At 53.7% G+C, this 23003-nt stretch overlaps 1 protein-coding gene across 1 annotated transcript in view; it reads right to left on the reverse strand.

Moving 5' to 3' along the window:
- Celsr1 (cadherin EGF LAG seven-pass G-type receptor 1) overlaps nt 1–21418 on the reverse strand; it is a 136219-nt gene extending 114801 nt beyond the window's left edge. The window contains exon 1 of the mRNA XM_057791439.1: nt 17830–21418. Within this exon, the coding sequence (XP_057647422.1) occupies nt 17830–21418 (3589 nt within the window). The remainder of the gene's footprint in view (nt 1–17829) is intronic.
- Nucleotides 21419–23003: the final 1585 nt, after the last annotated feature.

Below are 23003 nucleotides of genomic sequence, written 5' to 3' on the forward strand. Positions count from 1 at the left end.
CGTCTGGTAAGGGACCAAGGACACTCGTTCCTCCGGCCCGATACCTACTTGGGTACACAGGTTGAGAGTGCTCATACCCCCCCAAGGCAAAACCACCTTCCCATCCATCAGTCAGTGCTCTGATGACCATGGCACATGCGAAGAAGAGGGCAGAGTGGGAGGGCATATCCCTTACCATAGCAGGTGGGGACAGAAGATAACAGGCACAGAAGGCTGGCTCTGTCCTCTGTGCCCGGTGGGTGAGGGCCGGCAGCTAGCACCCTAGAGTCATTACAAACTAAAGGAGCAGAAGGAGGGAGAACATGAGCAAAAAATCAGGACCACGAGGGATGCACCCACCCACTGTGACAGTGGAACTGATTTATTGGGAGCCCACCAAGGCCAGCTGGTCTGGGACTGAATAAGCATGGGTTGATTCCGGACTCTCTGAGCATGGCGGTCAATGAAGACTGATGAGAAGCCAAGGACAATGGCACTAGGTTTCGATCCTAATACATGAACTGGCTTTGTGGGAGCTTAGCCTGTTTGGACGCTCACCTTTCTGGACGTAGATAGAAGGACCTTGGTCTTCCCGCAGGGCAGGGAATTTGGACTGCTCTTCAGTATCGAGAGGGAGGGGGAATGGAGTGGGGGGAGGAGAAGAGGAGTGGGGATAGGGGGAGGGAAGTGGGGGGAGGGCAATATTTGGGAGGAGGGGAGGGAAATGGGAAATGGGGAGCAGGTGGAAATTTTAATTAAAAAAGAATAAAAATAAATAAATAAGTAAAAAAAAAAAAAAAAAAAAAAAAAAAGACTTCCGGAATGAGGTCATGATTGAAGACCAGGGCTCCAAGCTCAAACATCCCAAAGCACCCACCAGACTCATTTCTGAAAGGTAGAAGGAACACCCTCCTTTCCTGGGCCGCCCCTTGGAGGGAATTAAAGCGAGCTTGATATACAAATGGCCCTTCAGGGCCCCACTGTTCTTGGACAAAGGACCAGCTCTTCAATGTGAGGGCCCACCCTCCCGGACCCTCCCTTTCTCCCCACGAGGTGCCTCCCATGGGCTCAGAGAGGCCCGTCACCATGGCAACCCCTGTTGCTGCCAGGGCCTGGAAAAGGCTGAGTTCCAGAGCAACAGAGGAGTTACCAACATTATACGCTCCCTAGTTACCACCCACCCCAGAAGCAGAAGCCAGGAAGGCCTCCTTCATCATAAAAGGTACGCAGTCTATGAAGACGGGGGAGTTGATGCTGAGGACAGATCGACCGCCACAAGAACCGTGTCTGGACCTGGAGTCTGGTCAGGGAACTTCTTGCTTTCCGCTTTCCAGCGCTGGTGGAGCTTCCTAACCTGAGCGTGCTTATCTTTATGAACAGGGCAGACCAAAACTATTTGTATTCCAAAGAAGAACTTGCAGGGTTATAATAAATCCCGAAATATATGACAAACAGGGCGTGTTGGGCCTCTCCACCCTGTGCCTGCCCTGCAGTGCCCCAAGACAAGTTTCCTCGTGGGAGTGTACAGTGTAGTAGAACAGAGCAACGAGGGGCAGGAAAAGCCAGCTGGAGGCTCCTGAAGATCACAGGACAAAGCAGTGGCCAATGAACCTGCAGGCCCTGATGTCCACTTAGCAGAGTGGCACAGACCATCTTGCCAACTTCCCAGCAGCCCAGGACACATGCCACACCCCACTCACCCCGAAGGTTCTTAAGAGCCAGCTGGCCCCATCCAGGTTATCCAGGTATCCTAAGCTTTTCCAAGCAGCATGATGCGAGCAAATCCATCCTCTAGGCTGACAACACTATTGCTAGCTTTCTTGCACCTTAATCTTGAGCTCCACAGCATGGAGAACCATGGGAAGCTGGCCCATCAGAAGCCCAGGGTCCCTTAGAGGTTAAAGAGCCTACACAGGGCCCCTTAGAAGGCCTCAGGTATGATGACCTTATAGGGAGAGGGGCTGGGAGCAGGTGGGGAGGGTCAAAGGCAGCAGGAGAACTTCCTAGGTATGGTGGCTCTGGGATGAGGCATCATGACCAATACAGGTGCCATCCCTAAGAGCTATTCTCGGGTTATTGGTCTCTCTACTTCCTGGTCAGCCCAGCATGAACAGGGGTATCCTCTGCCAGGGCCACAGAAATGTTAAGACAGTCACTTCTGAGATTTTTTGTGTGTGTGTGTGTGTGTACGTGTGTGTGTTCTGCCAACTCGTGGAGGGACATCAACACATGTAGGGCCTAGGGTCCTCAAAGCCATGAGACCCCAGTCCAGTCCCTCATGTGGCTTCTGTCGGCATTGCACACACGTGTTACATATGCAAAAATGCAGTATCTATTTATTTTGTGATTTTTCAAGACAGGGTTTCTCTGTGTAATTCTGGTGCCTGTCCTGGAACTTGCTCTGTAGACCAGGCTGGCCTCGAACTCACAGAGATCCACTTCCCTCTGCTTCCCAAGTGCTGGGATTAAAGGCATGCGCCACCACTGCCCCGCTAAAAAATAAACTTTTAAAAAATGGAGGGGGAGGGCTGAGTGACCTCCTCAAGCTACATCCAAACTGAGGCCTGTGCACCTCCACAGCTACGTCTCAGAATCACACCAAACTGAGGTGTGCGCACCTGCACAGCTACGTCTCAGAATCACACCAAACTGAGGTCTGTGCACCTCCACAGCTACGCCTCAGAATCACACCAAAGTGAGGTGTGCGCACCTCCACAGCTACGTCTCAGAATCACACCAAACTGAGGTGTGCACACCTGCACAGCTACGTCTCAGAATCACACCAAAGTGAGGTGTGCGCACCTCCACAGCTACGTCTCAGAATCACACCAAAGTGAGGTGTGCACCCCCACAGCTATGTCTCAGAATCACACCCCTCAGGTCAACAAGCCTGAGAGTAATCTGGGACTCAGCACCACTACAGGGACAGGGAACATGAGTGAGTCCCTTGACGGGAGTAACAGTTCTCTCTAGATGGCAGAAAGCCAACAGAAGCATCCGTGACTATACACAGAGACTTAAAACCTAGGTTAGCCAGGTGGTGGTAGCCACCTAGAGCCCCGAGTCTTACAGATCCTTGTCCACACCAAGGTGTCCAATGAAACAGGGAGACAGAAATCATGTCCTGGGCAAAGCAGAGTGAGCCAGCACCCCTTAAGCTACAGCTGGAGAATGTGAACAATATCCTCTGCATGGAATCTGAGAAGCAAGGTCAACTTGATACTGCCCATGGGCGGTTGTAATTAGTATCATTCTCCACCCTGCTGAGGGGCCAGACCCATGGCATACGTGCCATGTGAGCATTCAAACCTCACTCACACAAAGAACTTACGGTTAAACCCTAGCTGCACCACGAGCCGGTAAGAAAACTCATTATTACACGCTTGGAATAACAGTGACTCTGTAGACTATGAACTACGGCTTGGAACTTGTCATTTGCCACAAATCCTTTCCTCATTTGTCTACGTCCCTCTCACAGTGCTCCAGGCTCCTGTGGGAAAATGTCTAGGCTGGAATCTCCCAGAACCTTGACCACGAGTCTCTCTTCACCCAATGGATCCGGTTCAGCTTAGTTTGGGGAGTGAATGTCTAAGGTGTCCACCCTCAGACCCAAGAGATAGACAGATGGAGGTGTAGGCAGGCATCTGGTGGGAGTCACCCAAAGGCTCAGGATAAAGGCACAGAAAGCTCCTGAGGCCAGGGCTTCTCTGGGGAAGCCAAGGCTGTGCCTCTTTGGCTGCCAGTCAGTCTCATCTGGGATGGTGGAGGTGGGGGGCAGTTATAAAAGTCACGGCCCAATGATACCACACTATCTGTGTGTCATCGCCCAGGGCCTGCTAGAAGATAGGAACAATGGCGTCCCAGCTCCTCCTCAGGTTAGACTGGCTCCATGGTCCATCCTCCCTGTGTCAAAGGTCAGTCAAGTCTCAAGAAGAGTCTCTGTTCCAGGTCCGCTGAATCCCAGGCCTCATTGGCTTTGCAGCAAGAGGTATTTCTGAATGAACTTCCTGCCTCGCCCACCTCTCTGAGTCATTCTCACACGAGTTACAGCAAGACAACCCCAAGGCTCCACCTCACCCAGGGGCTGTTGCCTGTACCCGATCAATCCTGCCCTCAGACTTGGGAGTGGATGCTCCAGACCTACTCTGAGCCTTCTGGCATCTCCTCCAAACCCCATATCTGTGCAGAGTGCTCCCTCTCTCCTCAGCCCCATTCTACCAGCTTCAGAAGCCCCTTCTAAACGGCACCCACTCAGCTGTAGCTCTGGCTGACGCTAGGACAGATCCAAGGATGCGTTCCTGGTACACAAGATGGACAGAGAACCATTTTATTTGCCAGTCAGTCCTCTGGCCAGAGAGTGGAACCCCAGGCCTCTGTCTACCCATTCTTGACCTTCACCTGACCCTCGGGAGGGGGCTGGGCAGCTAGAACCACGTGCTGCTGATCCCAGAGTTTATAAAATCAAATGGCATATTGGCAGATATTCCCCAATCACATGGTCCTGGCTGGGCCATTAAGATAAGAAACAGGTTCGCCTCAAGCACAAACTCAATTACTCAGTTACATCTTTAGACAGAACACAAGAAAGTTAGGCAGTCCATGGTTCCCGGTAACAACAGATCTGGAAGGGCTGAGCCCTGGGCCCAGGATGGAAGCTGAGGGGTGCAGGCCAATGGGACAGGGCTCCATCTCCATACAGCCCCTAAGAAGAGTGAGGACTCGGGGCACAGATGTTGGCCAGGTTTTGTACATCCCACAGGTTCCTCCTCCATAAGGCAGGCATGATCTATGGAATCACTAAACTCATAGCAGCCAGCATGGACCGGCCAACCCTTGTGACAGGACTGACTTAAACATTCAGCCCACTCTAAAGCCCCAACATCAACTACCTCCCCTGGAATAGTTAATGGGTTAAGAAAGCAGGACTGGGGCTGGAGAGATGGCTCAGTGGTTAAGAGCATTGCCTGCTCTTCCAAAGGTCCTGAGTTCAATTCCCGGCAACCACATGGTGGCTCACAACCATCTGTAATGGGGTCTGGTGCCTTCTTCTGGCCTGCAGACATACATGCAGACAGAATATTGTATACATAATAAATAAATATTAAAAAAAAAAGAAAAGAAAGAAAGCAAGCAAGCAGGACTGGAGGGCTGGGTATGTGACCTGGCTGGCAGATAGTTTGCCGATCATGCTCAGAGCCCTGGGTTCAATCCCCAGCACTGCAAACTGGGCACGATGGCACATGTCTGTAATCTGAGCACCACAGAAGTGGAGGCAGGAGGATCAGAAGTTCAAAGTCATCCTCAATTACATAGTGAATTTGACACCAGTCTGGGCTATATGAGATCCTGACCCAAAAAGAGGAGGGGCATATGGGAGGGAAGCGGGGCAGAAATGGAAGCCGATCAATATGGCCCCCACCCAGGTCTACTCCTAGGAAGTTACCTGGAGGGGAAAGACAGAAACCCCAGATCATCACAAAGGACATGGAGCCCAGCTAACAGTTAAAAACTGGCCCAGAGAGATGGCATTCCACCGTTTGAAAGGGAATGAATGACAGAGACTTAGTCACTGAAATCTCACGGTAGACTTGTAGTGAAAAGAGCCAGTCACAGAACAGTTTACATAAGGTGCCTTTAAAAAAGAATGCACACACACACCCATATGAATAAAAATCCGTTAAGACGCACTATGTTCATCACTCCTGGGCGGTAAGAAGGATGGGAGGTTCTTCCCTCCTCTGTTACTCTGTTAGCTGCAGAAAAGTTAGCATGTTATTACCAATGCCAGCTGGGCCCGGGTGCTAGGCCTGCCTTGCGCTTCTCTGCAGAGCAGGGTTTGCAAGCTGAAGGCCCCATCTGTGTGCTGCCACCCCTAGGAGGAGGGAAGCTATTCTTCTGTAGCTGTGGCTATAGTTCAGTGGCTGGAACAGATTCCTGGAAGGTAAGTATAGAGTCCACAGGCCTCCTGCAGGGCGGCTGCTCAGGAGCGAGGAGGGTCCTGAGGAAGTTCTGCAGGGCTTCCCTTTCGTGCCCCCAGTTCCAATCCCCTACACTGAAGCCCTCTCTTCTTGAAGGAAGTACCTGCAGTGGCTTGAGTCACACTTCTTGACAGATTCATCTGTCTGATGAAATTAGCTTTTCAAGAATAGGGAAATGTGGGAGACATTGCAGAATAGGGTTTCCCTCTGCCTAGCGTTCAGCCAGAGACTATCTGAAAGCACACATCTACATGGCCTGACCTGATCCCTGTGCCTCCTGAGAGCATACACACAGTGAGCAGTAGACACAAGTGTCCAACTCCGGGGGGTGGGGGTGATGACTGCCAGGAGTCCCAGAAATGATATGTTCTTAGATGGCTGGCTGGGAGAGGATGGGTGGATGGGAGAGATGAGAAGTAGGACCATAAAACACACAGGGATATTATGTTGGTCCAGCATTCCCTCTATAACAGCGTATATCCCAAAGACAAGGGAGGCCCAGATGACACAGATGCACCTGAGTTCAGGGATCTACAGTGGGAGAACGCAAAGCCCAGGTTGGGTCAGGTTTCCAAGCAGATATACTATCAGAGTGGGGCTGCACAACATGTGAATGTATTGAACACCACCACATTGTTCCCTTGTTGTGAGCTGAGCCACCGTTAAAAACAGAGAAGAAGGGTCAGAGAGATGGTTCATCAGTTAAGAGCACGTTCCCATCCCAGCACCCACCTGGTGCTCATAACCATCTATATAACTCAAGCTCCTAGAGATCTGACGCTCTCTTCTGAACCTCCCATGGTACACAGACATACATATGTACCAAACATTCATACACAATAAATGAAAAAATCTTTTTAATTTTTATTTTAAATTAGAGGTAAACTGGATTGCCTCAAGAATCAAGAGAGTTAGATCTCTGGAGCGACACTCAGCAGTTATGACTACTTGCTGTTCTTTCAGAGGATCCAGGTTCCATTCCCAGTACCCGCATCAGGTTGTTTACAACCACCTAAAACTTTAACTATAGGTAGGGGATCTGACGCCCTCTTCTGGCCTCTGTAGGCACCTGCACACACATGGTATATATACAAACATAATCATACACACATATACATAAATAAGAATAAGTAAGTCTTAGAGAAAGAGAGAGAGAAAAGAAAGCACAAGTTCAGACAACAAAAGCAGTCAGTCCTTTAGTAACTGCTGGTGCCAATATCCGTGTCCCCATACTGTGCTAACCCAAACAATGCACCACTGGGCAAAAACACATAGCTCGACTCTTGCCTCCTGGGTACTCCAGGGTACTCCAGGCATCGGTTCCTTTGCCCTCACCATGCCATCCACAGATCCCAGACTGGCCTGCCAAGGCAGTTCCCACCCAGGGATACCCTTCCCAGCCTTGGTGTCTCAGTTCCCTGGCTGCAAAGGACAGAAAGGACAAACTTGGCCATGGGAAAGTTTAGCCTGATTCTTACACTAGTCTATGTGCTTGTGGCTCAAAAAAGACTAGGCCCATAAGCCAAAAAAAAAAAAGCAAAAAAAACAGGAAGGGAAAAAGAATCCCTGCTACAAACACATAGATCTCCCAGACCAGACAAAACCGGGACTCCTGATGGCTATACCAACCCTAAAGCCACCAGTTTCCTGACTAAGAGGCCACTTTGGCTTGTTGTCACCCCCCCATCTCCATCCAGCACTGGTCATTTTCCCTTTAGTACATGGTCATTTCTAGAAGGCAGAACTGGTCACTGGCTCCTGGCCTCACCTTCCCAGGCACATGTGGTCACACTGGGGAGTGTATGCAGTATGCCATACTCTCCTCCCTGGATTTCCTGCCCTGTACACATGCATGCCCCCCTGCCCTCCGATGAACACATGCCAGAGAGACAGGAAATTTCTCAGAACAATAAACCTTCATATTTTCCATTCTCTGTTCTCTGAAGAGTGGAGGGGCTTTTGCTTACACATTAGAATTTTCCATGCTCAGGAGAGAGCTGCCTCCCGCCATTTTACATGGCTTCAGGACACACAGGGAGGGCATACTTTTGTCTGTCCTAAGTGCTCCTGGCTACTGCTATGCTCTCTACCATGTGACCAGCATTATCCCCGCCCTAAAGGACACCCTCAGAATACAGAGCACTGTCACTCCCTGGGTTATGTCCTGTCTATCAATTGGGACTCATGCTGTGTGACAAGGTAGGACAAGGGTGGAGGGCTCAGGCATCAAGCTTACAGGTCCCTCTCTCTGTCTGTGTCCCAAGAAGCCCCCTTAGTCTTCATGTTCCAGGAACACGGAGCCAAACAGCTAAATATTTTAAATACTAACTAGAACGTATTCCCAGGAGTTTGGAACGCAGGACGTGGTCTCAAGGTGGGGAGAACTGGCCACAGCAGAGGGCTGCACAGGGCGGTCTCTGGCCATCCGTACCCGTGAGAAAAATGTCTAATATAATTTCCATCCTTTCTTAAAACCAAGTTACGTTCTTGTTGAGCTGGTGTTCTCTACACACTCTGCATACTAATCCCTTACTACCTAACAGTTTGCAGGTGCTTCACAGCAGCTTTTTAAGATTTGTTTATATAATTATCTGTGTATCGGTGGGGGAGGGGTATGTATAAGTGTTCTTGGAGGTCCAAGGCATCAGCTCCCTCGGAGCTGGAGTTCTCAGCACTGTGAACTAGCCAATGAGGAGGGCAGGAATTGACTCCTAACCACTGAGCATCTCTAGCCCATATTAACAGTTTTAAATGAGATATGGTCTCTGCACCTGCCAATAAACAGGACTAAAAAGACAGTCTCCCACGCCAAAGTCAGCCACCTACGCACTTCTGCTCTGCCAATTCTAACCCTAGAGAAATTCAGCAAGAGAGAGGAGAAGCATCAGTCCCTAAGAGACCCAGAGGTATCAGCAGGGGGCAGAGAGAAGGGTACCGCCCAAATGTCCTCTCCAGAAGGCCCACCTACATCTCCTCCCAACAGGAGCCACTTTCTCAAGGAGCCTGCAGCTCTGGCTTCTGAGCCCACACACAGGGCTTCACAGAGGTGTGGCACCCAGATTGTGCCTGGTGCAGCAGGCTCCCTCTGAGGAACTGTGGGCCACCACCAGATCACTGCTCTGGGCCACTGCTCTGCAAGAGCACTCTTATCTCCTAATGCTAACACCACTCATGATTTATTTGAGTGAGCAGCTGTTAGCTTACCTTAAGCAAGCGTCATTTAGATTAGATATGAACCATATCCTGAAACTGTTTTTAAATCAAAACACGGAACTGGCAGGGGAAAGACTTCTAAAAAAAGAAAGATAAGCTGGGTATAATAGCTCACACCTCTAATCGAGCATTTGTGCAGCTGAGGCAGGAGGATGGCTTGGAGTTTGAGGCCAGCATGTGTTGAGGGACTATAGACCCTCAGACCCTGAATTTTCTATGATCCCTTGCCTGCCGGAGTAAACAACTTGCTTTCCTGTGCTTGCAGCTGTTCTGGGCACGAGATCCTCATGAGTTCCTGATGGCAGGGGAGTGGTTTCTGGTGGGCTTGCAGCTGAAAAATCCCGAGAGCTAGGGGCCATTAATCAAGGAAGAACCCTATATAAGCTGCCCTGGAATACAATAAAGGGTGCATTCTTGGTTCAAGGATGACCCCTCTCTCTCTCTCTCTCTCTCTCTCTCTCTCTCTCTCTCTCTCTCTCTCTCTCTCTCTCTCTCTCTCTCCCTCCCTCCCTCCCTCTCCCTCCCCCCCTGCTCTCCCTCCCTCTCTCCCTCCCCCCTCTCCCTCCCTCTCTCCCTCCCCCCTCTCCCCCCCTCTCCCCCCTTCTCCCTCCTTCTCCCTCCCTCTCTCTCCTCTCTGTTTCAATCTCCAGTCCCTTGCCTTGCAAACTGTCACGTGGTAGACAGTACGGTACAGGCAGACTGTACAAGCATGGACTATATAGTCACTTCTGGACCAGCCTGGACAAAGCAAGGAAAGAAGGGAGGGAGAGGGAGGCTTAGGGGAAGGAAAGAAAGGCAAATAAGTAGGGGAGGAGGAAGATGAGAAGGGGGGCAGATTGGCAGGTAAAGGCACTTGCCACCAAATCTGATGATCTAATCTGAGTCTAATTCCGGGAACGCACATGGTAGGAGAGAACTGACTCCCACAGGTTACCCTCTGACTGACCTGCACATGCCACGGCATGCACATGTACCCCCCAAATAAATAAGCAAATATAAAAAGGAGGGGCTCACAGTCGGGAAGCGGACAGCCTTAGAGGTAAGTGGTACAGCTCAGCCCGAGCTGCTTCTTCAAACCTCAAAAGGAACTTTCCAGGCCTAAATGCCCTGCACCAAGAAACTTGCACCCCATACCTGGTGCCTTCGCTCAGAAGTCCCCAGCTTCCTATGACTGTCCCTCACACAAGAGCCCACAGAGAAAGAGTCAGCTCCCTAACACTCCCTTCTCTAGTGTTAGCCCCTCAGCTCTGTCATATAATGGGGCTACAACTATACATGCTACCCAGCTCTGCGGCCTTGCCCCTTGGGATCCTTCCAAGACCACCCCCTCTACGAAAGACAGGCAGTGACCACATGACCATGAAGCCTTAGGGATGGGAGGGAGAACACAAAGGGTATGGAAAGTTCCCATAAGTTGGGGGTGGGGGGGCAAGAATCTGGCACTGTGCCCAGGACAAGACCAAGCCAAAGGGGTGCAGAGTGGAGAAGGCAGAGGCAGCTACTAGGCTCAGCCAGTACCTGGAGCCATACCTGAGAGCAAAAGGAGATGTTATAGTCCAGTACTGATAGACTGGCATCCACCACACACTAAGGGACAAAAAGATGACACACAGTGAAACAGACACACGCACGCACACGTGCACACACACTACGTGTCAGCTCAGTGAAGGGAGAGCTGGCAGGCAGTATGAGGCCAAGGACAGAGACAAAGGGTCTTTCTCCGTGCATTTTGACCGCTGATAGCAAACAGCTATACAAAGCCATCCCAAGGCCGCCCTCAGCTGGACCACACTCTTCAGTTCAAATTAACACAGGTGCATCAAGGTCCCAGAACCAACCCTTCTGCAAAACTGTGCCAACCAAGCAGACTTCCCTAGCCCCGTGGCCACTACCTCTGCTTAAGGGACATTCTAGCTGCCCGAGGTCTCTGCTGGCTACCAGTGAGGCCTCTTATAAGCAGACAGACACCCATGATGTCCTGGCATACTGGAAGCAGAGAGAGGGACAGACAGAAAGACGGGAGAGTGGAGCAGCAAGGGAGAGCTATCCCCACAGACTACTCACCAGCCTATCAGAGGAAGAGGCTACTTAGCCCCTGCCACCCAGTCTAGTCAGTGTGGTACCAAAGGTCCCTGATGCCATCACATCTTAGGCAGCGCCTCTAGCAGCCCTCATCATCCCTCTGCAGATGGTGCCTGTTGGTCCTGATCCACCGAGGAAACTGAGGTACAAAGATCTAGCCACCTTAGGAAGATACACCCTGATCTCCACGTGCTACATGACCCAGGGGCAAAGTAGACTCAAAGGCCCAAAGGGCAGGCAGTCCCACTCCAATCTCTGAGCCGCCTCCTAAACTCTACCCACCTCCCCATGGCTAGTGGCTCCTGTTCCCAGGTCTGGTGGAGATGACAGATGCTACCTGTCCCTCTCCATCATCAGCACCGCCCCTTCCCCCGCACTGGCTCCAGTATCCAGGCTGGAGGTAAAATGATCTGGTGGACATTGGAGATCAAAAGGGTGGGGTATAAGAAAGGCAGCATTCCCACCCCAGGGAGCTCCTCATCTGCACCTCTGCAAAGGCAGCATTCCCACCCCAGGGAGCTCCTCGTCTGCACCTCCGCAAAGACAAATCCCCAAATCAGGCACAGCTTCCTTTGTTTGGTGGGGACCAGCAACATCCAAACACCCCAAAAGAGCACCCCCATGGCTGACAGGAAGCCAGGAAAGCCCAATGCAGGGACAGAGAAAAGGCTGGTATGGCCTGGGAGAGCCATGCTTCAGCTCTTCTCTGACATTTGCTATCTGTATAGCAAGCTGGGGATGCAAGGCCACAGCTATATCCGGAAAATAGGGAGCTGCCATGCTGATGGAAAAGCCACAGGCATCCAGGGGTCTCCTGCTCACCCAGAGTTCACTTTCATGAGCAGCGCCCCGGGAAAATACAGACACAATGCCCCCAAAGACAACAGACCTATCCCAACAGCTCTGGGTGTGACATGTCCCCTATTGTGCATATCTGACATGTGATGTCAACTGACTAGGCCAAGGAGTTCACTCAGCATGACTCCTTTCCCTAATACAGGGAACCTGAGGTACTGGGGACCTATCAAGCCCCCAAATGATCCTGTCTCTCAGACACCCTCTGTGGTCTGTAGGATGCCCCCCATGTTGCTACTGGAATGAATTAAAATTGTGTTGGAATGGCTGAAGTGGACCCTGGTGTAGTGTGTGTGTGTGTGTGTGTGTTCAAGGACCTGGTTTTCAAGAGATCAGACCCTATAGCAGCTACAGTGACAAGGGGCTGGCATGAGCTTTGGCACCTTTGGAATGTCACATCCCAAAAGGTAAGTGGATCAAGGTGTCCCCAGGTTCTTACCAGACACATATATGTGAGAATTCAACCACAGTTTCCTGAGGGGAGGAGGGGTGGATACCTAGCCCTGTCCTTTTTGGCCAAGTCCCCCTGTGCACAAAGAGGAACTGAAGATGTCTTTGGGGTGCCCTTGCCTTCAGTCGCCCATGTAGAGGCTGCAGATCCCTGAACTGGCATGCTAGCTCATTCCAGAAATCAGCCACAGAGGTTAGCTTAGCAGTTGGTCTCTCAGATCCCTGCAGTGAAGGACCCAGCCCTCCACGTCTCATCGGGTGGCCTCTCCTTACCTTTCAAGCACAGGTTGCCATGTTGAGAGGCAACTGGAAGCCAAGGCCTTTTTACTGCACCCCTCCCCACACTATACCAAGAATTTGATTCTGGACATTTATGTAAACCTGTGTTCAAGTTACAGGACAAAAAAATAAAATAAAATAAAATAAAAAACACCCAAACTTAGTAAACTATTTCCCCCAAGGCTACGAGCTGAAAGAGTCATGCCAAACTTATGAATATTTTCCACATGCTCTGCCTCACATGATAAGATCTACCTGTTGGAGTCCCAGTGCTGGCAGGGGCAGAGGCCCATGGCACAGGGCCACACACCACGCCCCAAGCACATGCATTGCTGCCAGGGGCTCCCATCTTTCACCCATCCACTTCCCCAGCAGGATTCTGATAGAACTCCATCAGCCCAAACCCAAGTGGTCTTTGCAATGGTGACAGCAGGTCCTGGATGAGTCCTGGTGTCACCAGGAGCATGACCCACTTGGGAGGCATATCATCAGTATCCTCCTTCTCCAAGTGCTGGGCAAGGGCTGTAAGGTTGCTCCACTGAGTTCCATCTGTCTGCCACTATACCTGGTGCTGAGGTAAGTGTCCAGATGTACCCAGGTACCCTGTAGCTGGTGGTTGGGCCACATCCCCAGCCCCTCCTCCTCATGCAATGACCCAAAGAGACAACTCTATTGTCCAGCAGTGACAGGCACCCCAACTCCCAACACCCCCTGAAAGGTACTGCCAGGACCCCCAACAGGTAAACATTTGCATGGCTGCTTGTGCATGATGTCAACCTTTTTTGACCTCACCTTGGCCCTGTGTCTCCCCACCGCCATCCCAGTCAAGACTTAATCCTTTCTATACCTTACTCCCAGCAATGGTGTCACCTATTCATCCGTTCTTACGGGACCACAACGACCCAGCACTGGGATCACCATCGTATACCATAACCTCAGCTCCCTGATCCCATGCGCCATCGGTCACCCCCTCTCCGTTCTTCCCCGAGTGTCCCTTCCTGGTTCGACTCAGCTACCAGTCTGCTCAGGCTGTGGTTCCCAGAGGGAGGCCTGGGCCCTATCCTGACTATACACATTTATTCCCTACTGCTGCCACAGGCTAAGCGCCCTGTGTGCCTTGCCCTGGCTTATCTCTGGGACGGGACGATGCCAGAAGAACCTGCATCATGAAGCAGCAGCTTAAGAACTGAATATGCCCTGACAGGCCTGGGGAGAATTCCCGACATAGAGCAGCCAACTACCATTGACGGTCTCGTTGTCTGGCATCTGATGTCCTAGCCTGGCACATCCCTGCCCTGCCAATCACACTCCACAGGCACACCCTCGGCCTCCCCAGCTTCCTCTAGTCTCCTCCACACCTCCAGCAGCAGCAGGTGGGACATGACACAACTGGTGCTTCAAACGCCCTTGACAAAGCTGATGGGGCCTTGTGGTCTGCCCTCTCCAGATACAAGGACGCTTGACCCTCCAGGTCTCCCTGCCAGGCACCTGCCGCCTAGTCCACACTGGACAGTTCCTCTCCTCCACTGTTCCTCGGGTCCTCCCTGAGCTTAGCTCTGTGCCTGTCTATCTCCATCCAACTCCAGAAGGTCTGGGACTTCATAGACTCATCAAGATCTTATACATAGTAGGTATTCAATAGTAAATACTAGCTGGGCATGGTGTTGCACACCCTTAGCCTCAGCACTCGGGAGGCAGAGGCAGGTGGATCTCTGTGAGTTCGAGGCCAGCCTGGTCTACAGAGTGAGTTCCAGGACAGTCCAGACTAAATAGAGAGACCTGCTCCCAAACAATCAAACAAACAAAGAAATACTCCACGTTATCAGACATTCAAAAAGTTAGCTGGCTGCCCAAAGTGCCAACTCCTCCTGGTGATTTGTGTCACCAGGTGAGGCCAGCTCTGTTACAGGAATGGTTTAAGGGCGGTAATATTACTCTGATTCTTTGCTAACTGTTGAGTTTTAGGGGAAATGCAGCATGGTGCGTCCAGACTATGCCTGGTACAGCCATCTGCTCATTTCCTTGTTTGCAATCTCCTACTGAAAAGTCACCGCGATATCCTGTATTTAACTGGGCAAACACTCTTGAGAGCCAGTCAAGTCTGGACGGCTCTGCATTGTCCGCTCCCCGCTAGGGCAAACAGCGAGGCTGACCGAGTTCTGAGGTTTTCTGACACGTCTGAATGACTCATCAGCCACTCATATTTTTACCCCACAAACGCTACTTTTCCCACATCCACGAGTCTGTGACACACCTTAATAGTAGTGGCAGGAACTGTGCCTTCCTGCCAATAGCCGCGCTCTCCAAGGCAAGCATGAGTCCCTGAACCTACAGGCACCTACGCGTTCCAGGAGTGTTAAAAGATGTCAGTGTTGAGGTCTATGAAAAGGGCTCATCAGGTAAAGGTGCTTGCCACCAAGTCTGACAATCAGAGTTCAATTCCTGGGACTCACGTGATGGAGGAAGAGAACCAGCTTCCTGGAGATGTCATCTGCTCTCCACCATGGCACACTACACCCATACACAGTCACACACCAACTAACTAACTGACTAATGGAATGGGATGTCAGCATCACTAAAAGACCAATCAGGGGACAGTCCTCAGCACTCGAGCTTCTCAGCTAGTTGTCAGAGAAAGGCCAACATTGGTTTCCTCAGTGTCCATAAGAAAAAGTCCCACCGGGCGATGGTGGCGCACGCCTTTAATCCCAGCACTCGGGAGGCAAAGGCAGGCGGATCTCTGTGAGTTCGAGACCAGCCTGGTCTACAGAGCTAGTTCCAGGACAGGCTCCAAAGCCACAGGGAAACCCTGTCTCGAAAAACCAAAAAAGTCCCCATCACAGAATAGAAAATGGCATTCAAACACCCCACACAGAAAATAAACATCTAGAAAGACCAGCCTGCAAAAATTCCAGCTGTTTGAATTATCACATACATATTCCAACATTTTTTAAAAAACTGTTTTGTCTTTGAGAAGTGCCACAGAACCATCAACAATCTTTTTCCAGTCAAAAAGGATCATGCAGGATCCAGGGCCAGGCTGGGAACTACCTCTTCCCCTGCACATCCCATCCTGCTCCCAGATGCTTCTCCCCAAGCCATGGGTCTCCTCTCCTGGCTGAGGGCTCACAGCCCTTCCAGAAAGAGCTCCCACAAGACCCAACCACTGCCAGCCTCACACCTAGTTCTCCAGGGCAGTAAGAGCTTCAAAGGCTTTAGGGCATGGCTGTAAATCCTGTTGGAGCCAATTACTCGGCACTGAAAACAGTGCTGAGTGAGCCTGAATCAACAGCTTTCCCACACTGTGCCTTCATAAAATGTAAGAGTGGCCTCCGGGAACCAAAGCCTGGTTAGGTCTCTTCACAGGCCTGCTGTTGAGACCGGCAGGCCTTGCGGTCACAGTGAGTCTCTTCTTTGAAGGATGAAGCAAACGGTCTGAGAGCGGTAGCATGGCAGAATTCATTTCCCAGCAGAGCACCCAATGACAGCGGAAGAGTCGGCTTAGCAGCTCCGTCCTTAAACCCTTTGCCGCAGAGAAAAGGAGTGGGAAAGATGATGTGGCCTCATGCTGATCCCGGAGCCCCTGCCCGGCTGGTTGGGGCTTCACACCTCTGAACCTCAGTATCCGTGTGTGTAAACCTCCAGTTGCCAGAGGGCTGAGACTTTAGAAGGCTGCTGGGAGCCAGAGGTAATCATCACACACGATGTGGAGAGGCACCAAGCTCAGGAAAGAATCAGTGATGATCACCATGCAGTAGGGCCCTGCTGAACCACCACTGGTTAATAACCTATGAGAACGTTCCCTAGTGGTCTCTACACTTTCTCCCAAACAGATAGATTGTGGTCAAAGCCATGTTGGGTCACCACACCACTTCAAAACCAAGGCCCGATGTCCCAGATGGTGTGAAGAGACCACTGGAAGGGAGGCTAGTCACCCCCCGCCCCCTGGAACATAAGAATATCAGCCAACACTGAGATGAGACAAATAGAAAACTGACCTTCAGGGCTTCCCTGTTCCCATGGAGATACCACATCCCATAACTTACTGCCCACGTGAAACACAGACTCAGGTGTCCACACACCTGAACCATCCTTCCTGGAACATTGGTCAGTTACCTGAACCAGCTGATCAAATCCACACCTGTGAGCCCCAAGCAACCTGGACCCCTCCCAGAGCCACTGGCGCCCTTAAATTGTCCCTTAGGCCCTGCTCAACCCTCTCTCCTCTGGGTCTCCAGGCACCCCAGGCCCTGTTACACAGCAGGTTTGCTGCCAAGTCTGTGAGGGTTGAGCTGACATTTTCTCTCCTCTGCCCATCCCCCACAGCCCCGAAGCAGCCTCACTGGTTCCCACACTAAGTTGAACAGCCTATGAGCAAACTCCCAAATTATAAGCCCAAGTCCAGGGGCAGGAGCCGAGATCAAACGGGGCTGTGCTTTTCAAAGAGTCACCCCAGAGGCAGCACACATGAGCCGATTGTTATTATCTAGAGGAGACAGAAAAACTAGACCAAGGGAACACCAGCCATATTACAGGGTGACTCAGGGACCATCCAGCAATTTCCAACGGTCCCACCCGGGAACTAATTGGCACATGGAGCAGGGAGTGACCTTTGATCCTTCCAGACAGCCATGCATGCAGCAGGCTTACTAAGGAGCATCACTGGGCAAGCCAGACAACTTGGATAACCCCGAGGCCAGGTTTTAACAGCACGGTTTGGGAGAAGCACAGAAAAGCCCTTGCACTTGAGCTTAAAACAGCCCAGGTCTGCTCCCCACAAAACTGCTGAGGGAAGCAATGAGGGGCCTCCCCCTCCATGGGCTTGGGTGGGGAGCACACCCCCAGCGTGCAACCAATCATAGCAGCAAATGCCAGGATGGTTGCCCAGGCCCTGCCCAAATGTGTCTAGGCATGCCCTGGCGGCCATTGGCGGGTCCCCGAGGCTCTCTAGGAGGCCCAAGGGAGCAGCAACTCCTCCACACGGGCCACTCACCTGACACAGACACCTCCATAAGCGCCTCCAGTGGCCGATTGTTGTCCAGGTCCCTGCTGAGCTGCAGCTCTCCGGTGGTGGGATCCAGCAGCAGCAGGCTCAGCTCATTGCCTTGCAGAAAGGTGTAGTTGAGGCTGTCCGATAGGTCAGGGTCATGGGCTGGGATGCGGCCGATCACACCACTGGGGAAGCTGTTGGATTTATTGGTGACATAGTTGTTGAAGAGGATCTGGAAGTCAGGCAGCTCTGGGGGATTGTCATTCTGGTCCAGGAGACGGATGTGCACGGTAGCCCGGCTCACTAGAGGAGCAGAAGTGGCCTGCACCACCAACATATAGTCCCTCCGGACCTCAAAATCCAGCTCGACCAGGGCACGAAGGTCACCACTCAGTAGATCCAGCTGGAAGACCTCAGGCACGTTGCCCTCCACGATCTGATACATAATCTGGGCGTTTGGACCCTCGTCTGGGTCACTGGCTCTTATTCTCGCCACCACTGAACCCACAGGGCTGTTCTCCTCCACAAGCAGCTCCAGCTCGTCCTTCTCAAACACTGGGGGGTTGTCGTTAATGTCCAAGACAGTCACCTGGACCTCCACTGACGCACTAAGGGGACTAGGGTTCCCCCGATCTACAGCTAGAGCGCGAAGGTTGTACACGGCCACGTTCTCTCTGTCCAGCCGGCGCTGGGTACGGATCACACCAGATGTGGGTTCAATGTAGAAGTCTCCATCTCCATCATCCCCACCCTGGAAAGTGTAAAGGAGGCGGCCATTAGGGCCCGAGTCCCTGTCGGTAGCGGAGACCTGGAGTACACTAGTAGATGGGGGCGCATCCTCGAAAACGGAACCCTGGTAAAAATCCCGCAGGAACCTGGGCACATTGTCATTGGCATCGAGGATAAGGATCTCCAGAGAGGTGGTGTCTGATTTCTGAGGAATGCCATTGTCCTGAGCGGTAATGGCCAGCGTGTAGGCAGCCTGATCCTCATAGTCAAGCTCTGTCATGGTATAGATGGTGCCGGTGTCCGGGTCAATGCGGAACTGTGGTACTGGGTCCTCTAACACATAAGTGATGCGGGCATTCTCACCAGTATCCTCATCTGTGGCACTGATCGTGGCAATGGAGGTGCCCACGGGTCGGTCTTCACTAACGCTGACCGTGTAGTGGGAGCTCTGGAAGACCGGCCTGTGGGTATTAGCATCAGTGATGTTGATGAAGACCTGTGCAGTGTGTGACCGCGTGCCATCCGACGCAGTCACAGCCAGCACATACTGCCGCTCCTGCTTGTAGTCCAGGGGCAGGGCCAAGGTGATGAGGCCACCACCGCTCTGGCTGCTGAGTGCAAAGCGGTTCCGGGTGTTGCCGCCTGTCAGCTGGTAGGTGATTACACTGTTTGCATCACGGTCTCGGGCTCGAAGCGTCAGCACACTGCTCCCCACGGCTGCATCCTCGTTCAGTCGCAGCTCGTACACAGGCTGTGTGAACATCGGGTCATTATCGTTTACATCCAACACTGTGATGGATACGCTGGCAGAGGAGCTCATGGGTGGTGAGCCGTGGTCCACAGCCTCCACACCGAAACTATAGTGTTCTATATCCTCACGGTCCAACTCTGCACAGACAGTAATCCAGCCTGAGCTGTTATGGATCTGGAAGGGGAAGTCTGGAGCAGAGGCAGAGTTCTCAGGGTCGACAGTGCTGCCCCCCAAGCTAGGCGAAACTGTGTCCACCAGGCGGTACTGCAGCCTGGCGTTCTCCCCTGCATCCGCATCCACCGCTTGGATGTGCAGTACGGAGTGCCCCAGGGGCACATTCTCCAGCACAGCCGCCTGGAAAGGGCTACTCACAAAGATGGGTGCGTTGTCGTTCACATCTAACACCTGTACTGAGACCAGCCCTGAGGAATTAATGAGAGGAGGCCGACCCCCATCCTGCGCCTTGATCCGCAGGGTATACTCCCGAATGGCCTCAAAGTCCAGGGGATTGATGACATCCAGGCTCCCACTAAGCGAATGCAGGTAGAACTGGCCCTTCAGGTTGCCACTGACGATGCTGTAGTGTATGGCTGCATTTTGTCCCTGGTCCCTGTCGGTGGCCTGGACCCGAAGCACAGCAGTGTTGACAGCTACATCTTCTGGGACTTGAACGACGTAGCGCTTCTCACTGAACTGGGGGTAGTTGTCATTCTCGTCTTCAACCACTATGTGGACAGTGGCTGAGGCACTGAGGGGGCCTGGATTTCGACCCTGGTCATTGGCCTCCACCAGCAGCTGGTACTCAGCGGCTTCCTCCCGGTCCACCACAGCCCGGGTGCGCACCACACCTGATCGTGCGTCTATCTCAAAGACACCACCTGCGCCCTCCAGCAGACGGTAACGCATATTGGCATTGGAAGGCGCATCTCCGTCGGTGGCACGGATGGTCAGCACCTCATAGCCCACCTCGAGGTTCTCTCGAATTCGTTCTCGATACTCAGACTGCTCAAAAACTGGGCTGTGGTCATTAGTGTCACTGACAGTTACGGTGAGGTAGGTGGCAGCTGAGCGCCGCGGGGAGCCATGGTCCACAGCACTAACTTTGAGTACATGAGTGTCCTTGGTCTCGCGGTCCAGAGGGCGGGCCGTGGTCACTGCGCCCGTGGCCACGTCAATGAGGAAGTAACCATTGGAGCGCTCATCGAACAGCGCCTCCATCTGGTAACTAAGACGTCCGGCTTCCCCTTCGTCTGGGTCGTGCGCGCGCAGTTCTATGACCGCAGTGCCCGCGGGCTCGTTCTCAGGCACTGACACCTGGTAACTGGGCAGCGGAAACTGCGGGCTCGTACTGCTTCCCGCGCCCCGTCTAGACCGTCGCACCGCCCTTGCCCGGGGCTGGGACAGGCTAGGCAACGAAGGCGACACCGAGGGCAACTCTGAGGGAGTCCCGGGGGTTGCCTCTATTACCAGTTCTACCCAGACGGCGCCAGCCGCGCGTCCCAGGGCGCACACCAGGCGTAGGCCCGCTGAGCCTCCCGGCGGCAGACAGATGGTTGTGCGCCTGCAGCGGGTCCCGGCGAGCGGCGGGCAGCTGCAGGAGGGGAAGGTAGTGATGGCCTCGAGCGCCGAAGACAGCGAGGCTGCGCCGCCACCTGGGAATGGGAAGCAGAGCGCATCACCGAGCCCAGGCACTGAGCGGACAGATCGAGAGCGCAGCTCCGCACCGCGGACCGAGCGGCGCCGCAGCCGGACCCCACAGCGGGCACCATAGGTGCGCGCCCTCAGTACCAGGCTCGGGGCCGTTGGGGAGTCGTGGGTGACCAACCGGACCTGCAGCGGCAGCAGCCTCCCAGTCAAGCGCGCACAGTCCCTGGTCCCTGCGCTTGGCCCACGCCGCCGCCCCGCCATCAGTCCCTCGCGGCTCACGTCCAGCAGCTCCCGAGACGTGCGCGCGGTGTCCAACCTGTAGATCCAGCCCGGTCCGAGAGCGAAGGCGCGGGCCCCGCCGGGCACCCGCTGTTCCCAGGCGGCTGCTCCAAGCCCCAGAGCAGGCAGGGCGGCGGCGGCCAGCAATACCAGCGCGGGCAGCACACGCTGCGGTGACGGCGCCATGGCCCGGAGCCGCAGCCCGAGCCGGGCGCCGGAGCACAATCCATGCACCCGGCGCACCTCCGCATCCACCCGGCACAGCCGGGGGGCGGCTCCCGCGCGCCCGGCGCCGGGCCCTCGGGGCGGCCCGCGCTCTGCCTCCCCGGGGGCCCTGGCACGGACACCGGGGTCCGCGCGCCCGGCCTCCCGCGCAGCTTCCACTTCGAGAGCACTTTGCGAAAGTTTGCCAAGTTGGTTTCAAGATGGCTCCTCCGCGCGTCCCGGGAGGGCGCCGCGCATCAACCTGTAGCAGTGCTGGCTCCAGGCGGCTCCAGGTGGCCCCAGCACCGACTCCGCTGGGCGGGCGTGGGAAGCTGGGCGGGCCCGGGGCGGGGCGGGGGTTGCGATCACCGCACGGCCTGCGGACCCAGGAGGTGGATTGCTGACTGGGCGGTGTGTTTCGCCTGCGCCCCCGCTGCCCGCGCTCTCCCCGCCCCCGGCCCCGCCCCGCCCCCTCCCAGTCTCTCATTGTTCAGCCCTGGGCCGGGTGGGGGGACGGGAGGGGGGAGGGAGAGGGAGCCAGCCGGGAGGTGCGGGCCCGGATGATCTCCATGGAGACGTAGGGGCGAGGCCCGGGCGAGGGCTGGGGTTCAGCCCCCTCCCCTGCGGCCTCCCCACCCTGCCTCCGCGGGAGGCGGGGCCCTGGGAGACCAGTGCTCTACTGCTTACTGCCTTAGGGTCCCCGGCCGCGGCTGCCACTGAGGCACTAGCACAGTTCCTCCCCAGGCCGGGTGCGATCCAAAGCCGCTCACCGCACCTGGCCGGACCGATCTTCGTGTTAGCCGCCCCCGGCGTCATTAGGGATAGACCCAGGGCTGCAGGACACACAGAAGGGTCAGAGAACTTAGGTAGTCTCAGCAGTAGCAGGGGACTGGAAACTGTTAGACTCTAGACACGGGGTGGCTAAAATATTTGACTTCAGCGCAAACATTCCTTAGGTTTTGAAATCTAATGGGAAACTAACCGGATTCGGGTCTCATTTAAAGTTTAACTTTCAAATGGAAGGAAAAAGAACCTGGTTTGGAGGTGACAGTGGGGAGGGACCTTGTTCCCCAGCGCGTGCTGTGGGACCTAAACCTTGGTGGAGGCCGCCACCTGTCACCAAACCACTAGTTACCGCCCATCAAGGGGCAAGCAACCATTACAGGAGGCAAGGGCTTGGGGAGAAAAAGAGGAAGGGGCCTGAGAACCAGCAGAGCTGAGGTGGGGCGTGGCTTTAGCTACACAAGAAAACGCCGAGACTCCCAGACTCCGAAGGAGCACACCTTGAAGGTGTCTCCTAACTGGGAAGGGAGAGGCGGAGCTTTGCAACGTTTACCCCACCCCTTTGAACGGGGTCCAAGCCCGCAGCCCCAGTCATGGACGCACTGGGGTAGGCGTCTAACCTTTGAAAGATTTCTCCTCAAAGAGTTGAAGGGCTCTGAAGGCTGCTTGGTCACCATCAGAGTTGGGGTTTCTGTGCAGTCAGAGCCCAGCAAGATGGCAACAGAGGACAGGGTGGTTTTAGAAAGGAGTCAAGGGATCTCCTCTCAGCATTTATAGCGTGTAT

The sequence above is a fragment of the Chionomys nivalis genome, chromosome 17 (genome assembly GCF_950005125.1).
Source record: "Chionomys nivalis chromosome 17, mChiNiv1.1, whole genome shotgun sequence".
Lineage (NCBI taxonomy): Eukaryota > Metazoa > Chordata > Mammalia > Rodentia > Cricetidae > Chionomys > Chionomys nivalis.